The 6413-nt window shown below is 35.9% G+C and overlaps 1 protein-coding gene across 1 annotated transcript; it reads right to left on the bottom strand.

Annotated features, from left to right (window-relative positions):
- Positions 1 to 697: 697 nt before the first annotated feature.
- On the bottom strand, positions 698 to 1046 carry LOC120165321 (eukaryotic translation initiation factor 5B-like). The gene is made up of 2 exons (XM_039174870.1): positions 955 to 1046; positions 698 to 860 (listed from the first exon to the last, which is right to left on the bottom strand). Exons 1-2 carry the CDS (start codon positions 1030 to 1032, stop codon positions 714 to 716), a joined length of 225 nt encoding a protein of 74 aa, XP_039030801.1. The 5' UTR covers positions 1033 to 1046; the 3' UTR covers positions 698 to 713.
- Positions 1047 to 6413: the final 5367 nt, after the last annotated feature.

The following is a 6413-nucleotide window of genomic DNA, read 5'->3' on the forward strand; positions in this document are numbered from 1 at the left end:
CTTCCAACATATCATGCATGTTACTATAATATGAATGCAAGGTGTTAAGTAGGCATTTGTCTACCAAGTTGTTTATTCCACTCACAGCGACCTTATAACAACAAGTAAGAATTTCTTCTACATCTTTCTAGGGTTCCCCTTTAAAGAAGATTGCAATATCAAGGAATATATTATTTTCTAACTCATCTAGCCCTTCAAAGCTACTCTTCAAAATCTGTGAAAATTTCGATTCAGCATATCCCGTTTAGACTTTGAATACAGTTTAGGGTGAAAATAATCTATTCGAAAATAATGTAATTCTACCACATATATTTAGGATAATTTTAGTAATACCCTCCATGTATTAATTTTTATAAATATATTTGTTTTAGGTCAGGTAAGATCGATTTTGGGTTTATCTTAAAAGGACGAGTCAAGTATAAGTCGGGTAAGCTCGGGTCGTGATGGATTTTGGGTGACGGGTGTATATTCTCGGGTTAAGTCGGATTGACCAAAAACCCAATCCAACCAGATTCATGCCCATCCCTTGTAGTTCGTTATGTACTTTCTTTCTAGATTTTTCAACTCTTCAATTTTATTATTTTTTTGAAACATTTTATTCAACAAATTTCCCATTATATGTAGAAGTATCACAAAAGTTTCCAGTTGCTCAAAATGGTATATCCTATGCCTATACCACTAACAGGACTATTAACTTGCGGAGTTCTCGGAAATTACAGCAATGCTTCCAAAAAGCCGAGGGTAGATACCTGCATGTAGAACGATTGCATATCATCCTTGATTGCTTCTTTGAGATCTTCCACATCCTCATCAGTAACAACGACATAGGTACTAGTGCCAGCAATGGCATGTTCAACGCCCTGCATAATGATATAACAGGAGATTAACTAATAATTTATTTGTGCAGGTATCAGATGCAATAGATAAGCCAATATATTGCTAAGTTTCAATCACCTGTGCAGCGGTCTTGGTACCCTGTGCCTCTTTTATCTCTTTGTGCTGCATATACGGCTCCCTAGTCCCTACAGTCATCCGACCAGAAAGTCCCATGAAAGTTGTTTCCTAGCCTTACCTTATGCTAATATCCATTCGTATTAAGGACATCATCAAATCATATTAACATCCATAAAGAGCAATACATAGGATGTCAATACAAGAGATTTCTATAACCTCCATCCAGACAGAGAGTTTAAACAGATACGAGAGAGAAAACCATACTTTCACTCGGATTTCCTTCATAGGGTGAGGTGTCCACGTTGCTCTTATATTGGTCACAATAGACCCCCGAAAAAAGAAATAAATACTTGAGAATTTAACATCCACTAATCCCAAAATCATTCAGCGAAATGAGAAGCTTAAATGCTTACCTGCAAACCATAACCACAAACCACAATTTGATCTCCTTCATGGTGATCACCGTTAACCAATAATGCATCAATAGTTGTGAAATCAATCTCACCGTTTTAAATGCCCTAGACAATTTTTTTTAAACAAAACTTCTAACTGCAATTATGTCACTCCGCCGTTAATGACTTAACAGGACGATAACGTGGCAGCTGTGTGTAGTGACGTTGTTGATGTGATTACCTCACCAAAACGACGTTGTTTTGACGTGACTTTTTGATGCTTAAAAAGCCCAAAACAACGTCGTTTTATTTATGAAAAACTATACTTTTAAAGAGATTCAAACTAAAAACCTTTTATGAAGTAATACTAAACACCCAACCACTAAACTAACTTAAGAATTTATTATAATCTTAACAAAATTAATATATATTTTTGAATTGCACCGATTAAGTTATATAACAAGAATAACAACATCGCCGTCATCAAAGTTGAACCTTGTAGGACAGTGTTGACAATGGTTTTTTTCAAGAGAGTAGCTAGAGTTGATAATTGTACTTAAAAGTAAATATTAATATAAAATTGACAACATTAAATACTTGATGTTATAATGAGTCAGGGCTTAAAGTTTAATAATATATGTTGTAGTTTACCCTTAAAAATGATGAGAAGTTTATGAATGATATCTATGTGTCATGAATAATTAACAAAATAATATCTAATGAGTTAGGACATTATCACGTTAGCTAACGTGACACGATAACATTACCTTGATTTTTAAAATAACAAAAATAACTTTGTGATGCACGCCTTTATATTTATTGAAACACAAAAATATGTTAGTAAGACTATAATAATTAATAAATAAGCATGTTGTACCTAATTGTAGGAAAAAGAAAATTAAATAGGTTACCTAACAATTAATACACGTGATTTAAAGATTAAATTGAGTAACTTACGAAATCAGAAGGGCCAGATGTGAATTTAACCAAAATAAAAATATACTACATAGATAGAGTTTTTTTACCCAATACTCCAAGTGGATAGATTATTTGGGGGTATTTGGCCACCCTAGAGTTTATTTAGGAGAATACGACAATTTCTACAGTGCACCCCGAACTCGTCACCTCGAGGTTAGGAGTTTGTTTGGATATCATTTTTAATTGGTCCCCGCGTAGTAGGCCCCACGTGGGCTATTATTTTATTAGCCTTATAATGACTCGTCACGTCGAGGTGACGAGTCCAATAAACAATACTTTTCTTAAAATTATTTAAAAATAAAATTTATAGATTTTGAAAAAAATAGGGCAAACTCGTCACATCGAGGTGACGAGTTCCTTCAAATTAAAAAATACTAGCCGTTTTCTAGCCATTGGTCAATGAGAAGACGGGCAACAACGGTCACTTGAAACTCGTCACCTTGAGCTGACGAGTTCGGCAGGGTAAAATTTAAAAAAAATTGAAATTAAAAGAAAAATGAATTTATCATTTTACAAAATATAAAACGAATAAATAATTGCAAGAAATTAATTTTTAGATGAAAATTACAAAACAATTTATCTATGTCTTCTAAATTCTTGACGATGCTGAGGAGTTGTCGAATGATAATGTCGCGAGCTCGTCGAGTTCACTAGGGTCGTAAGCCTTGGTTGTCATTTTCGTCGTCTTGCCGAGGTGGTGTACTTAACGCACTTTACGATCTATCTTCGAAATGCGATGATGGATTTATGACATTTGAGCCATCATCATCATAATTGCTTCGACTTGGCTTTGGTGACATATAGGATATGCTCCCACTCACCCGTAATCACATGTTTTGTGGAAGATCCTTAAGTGTATTGCGGTGCATCCCATGAACCTCCAACCCAATTTGGTCATGGGATGTATAATAGTATTCTTCAGCGGCAGATGCTGAAGCAGAAGCAGAAGACGACGATGTTTTCTTCTTGGATTTGAACTTGGACTTGGTGTATGTGGCCTGATGATTTTCCCAATCTCCCCTCTCTTTTGGTATCATCATATATGGTTTCCCATTTGCTACATAATTATGGAGATAGGGAGAATATCTAAATCGAGGTCTAGTGGTGTGATGTCCTAACGTAGGGGGAGTAATTGGTCACGCTGATTCCATTGCTTGATGTAGAAAGCGTGCCTCACCGGCCAATTTTCCTCATGTTTCCCACGCGTATCGATTGTATGAAGCGTGTCCATTTCAACCATAAGTATAGGGATCGACTGGCATGACACAAACCGTCGCATCACTCTGTCTGCAACATGCCACTTTATAATTGCATAATGCAACAATAGAGTCACGACACATAAAAAGTAGGACCCCTAAAAAAATCCCGACGGCTATAACTGATTGATCTCCTCGTCGACACACGGAAGCCAAGAAAACTGTAAATATTAAATTTCAAAGTTAGTATATATAAAGTTAAAACATTTAAAAATAATAATAAAAAATTCATTGTCATACCATATGTTGACCGACGATGTCGATCCTCATCCATATCTCTCGTGTAGTGGAACCCGCCAACTTCGTCTCAGACATTTTATAATATCATCTAAAATATTTATAAAATAAAAAAATATTATAAACAAATAAAAAATAATTAAATTTATGAAATTTAAAAGAATTAAATAAATAAAGTTAAACAATTACATTGCATCCATCGAAAACTCGACTGAGGATGTTGTAACTGGCGTAAAAAACGGGAAGCGATACCAAGCCAGGACTGTAGCAGTATCAGAAAACTGGCTACATCGACTTTTCGACCCGTTTAGACAAGTATGACCTTGCAAAACTCCCGTAAAGAAAGGCCAAAATCGTCGAGCCCCAACTGGTATTACAACACACAACAAAGCCTTCCAAAAATTGCATATACTAAGTGTGAGCCAAATTATTGGATTTATCCGGTAATAATATCTATTTGATCAGTTGGAGAAGAAATGCTCGGGAGGCGAAAACAACCTCCACCTTGGTAGACTTGTCCGTGACTTGTAATTTAGACTTCAACCATGTTATCATGATCTGATACCCCCTGATAACGTTGGAAGATGGCCATTTTACCAAAACTTGGTAAATAACATCACGGGGTTGTAAATGTTTTGCCTCACCATGAGGCTCCATTCACCGGAACAATGAGTTGGTAAGCGACGTCTTCCAGAGTAATCATCGCTTCACCACTCGGGAAGTGGAACGTGTGCATTTCGAGCTGCCAAAGTTCAATCAAATCATCGATCAATATCGGGTACTCCTTGAAGCCACGTAAAAAAATGGTCGGAATAGACCGGATTGATATAAATACATCATCATCCGCTAATGCGACTCTTTGATTGTCATCTCCTACTACGAAAAATCCATTCATCGTTCGGCCCACGTTAGATTGACAAAACATAGACGTTATCCAGCGGCAATATATATTTTTGGTTGTTATTTTTTGAGATTTTCGTAAAACGTATGTTTTATTAATTTTTTGGATTTAGGGTTTGGTAAAAAACCATAACACCAAACCCATATTTATAATCTTACCCTTAACGACTATAAGCAACTAGAATTTTTAAATTCCTGGTCGTAAGTGACGAGTTCGAAATGAATGTTGCTGCCCGTTGACCAATGACTATGAAACGTCTACTATTTTTTTAATTTGAACGAACCCGTCACATCAATGTGATAAGATTTCCATATTTTTTTTCTTTCAAAATATATAAATTTTATTTTTTTTTAATTTTTTTTAAAGAAAAGTATTTTTTATTGGATTCCTCACCTAAACATGACGAGTCACTATAAGGCCAATACAATAATGGCCCATGTAGGGCCTACTATGAGTGGACTACTTAAAAATAATATCCGAGTGAACTCGTCACCTCGAGGTGAGGAGTTCGGGGTGCACTGTATAAAATATCATATTCTCCTAAATAAACTCTAGGGCGGCCTGACACCCAAATAATCTATCCGCTTGGGGTATTAAGCCAAAGAAACCCACGGATCGAGTCGTCTAGACGTGAAGCCCATATGGATTTAGGAAAAGAGTGCATGCCATCGATAACCAAAACAAAAAATAAAACCAATTTTTACTCCAAAACGAAAAGCAAAGACAACAAGGAAGCCTTGGTAGGGTGACTCTTGGAAGAGAGGGTAGGGAGTCTCGGTTGGCCTCTCAAGGTGTTGCTCAGGTTTTCCAAGAGCTTAAGGGTAAGAAGAGGGGTTAGTTAGACAAAACTAGGAAGTCTGATGGTATTGATGGTTTAGTTGGAGGTATTGGTTCTCCTTTAACATGTAGTAGTTTTTTTTTGGAATGTTAGTGGGTTTAATCACCCCAATAAACAACATAGTGTGTTGTGTAGGGCTGAGAGACTTAATGTTGAGGTTCTTTGTTTATTGGAAACTAGGATTAGGGAACAAAATGCTTATGCTATTTCTCTAGATTTTTTAATGATTGTTGTTATTGTTGGAATTATAATGTTATGGATAATAGTAGGATTGGCTCCTATGGAAGAAGGGTTTAAGTTTTTATCTTAAATGTTACTACTCAGTCTATTTCCATTTCTGGTTTTCTTGGGGGAATCGGGTTGTTATTTCTGCCAATTATGGCAATAATGAAGGTAATGTGAGGAAAAAGCTTTGGAGGGATCTACAAGTGGTTACTTCTTTGGTTGGGGACCTGCATTGACTTATAGGGGGTGATTTTAATGTTGTGTATGATGTTAATGAAAGTTCTAATGCTGAGGAGACTAATTTTCTTGTTACATCTGATATGGACGATTTACATAATTGTATGAGGGAGTTAGGTGTTGTAGATCATCCTTATTTTGAACCTCTTTTTACTTGGTCAAATAAGCATGAGGTTGGTTTTCTTGATAGAAAATTAGATAGGGTTCTTATGAATTCTAGTTGGTGTGTTAGTTTTCCTGATTCTTTTGTGGAGTTTCAGGATCCTGGAGTGTCAGATCATTGTTTGGTTGCTATTTGGATTTAAGGAGAGTGTAGTGTCTAAACCTAAGCCTTTTAAGTATTTCAATTTTTGGACCCTTCATCCTGAATTTAGGTAAATTGTTATACAGTCTTA

Source organism: Hibiscus syriacus, unplaced genomic scaffold (assembly GCF_006381635.1).
Source record: "Hibiscus syriacus cultivar Baekdansim isolate YM2019G1 unplaced genomic scaffold, ASM638163v2 tig00111582_pilon, whole genome shotgun sequence".
Classification (NCBI taxonomy): domain Eukaryota; kingdom Viridiplantae; phylum Streptophyta; class Magnoliopsida; order Malvales; family Malvaceae; genus Hibiscus; species Hibiscus syriacus.

Excerpts from the sequence above, each read along its gene's own strand:
- LOC120165321 (XM_039174870.1), bottom strand. The coding sequence starts at position 1,032 with ATGACTGTAGGGACTAGGGAGCCGTATATGCAGCACAAAGAGATAAAA. Across the intron at positions 861-954 it reads GTACCAAGACCGCTGCACAG|GGCGTTGAACATGCCATTGC; the intron begins GTGATTGAAACT and ends ATCATTATGCAG.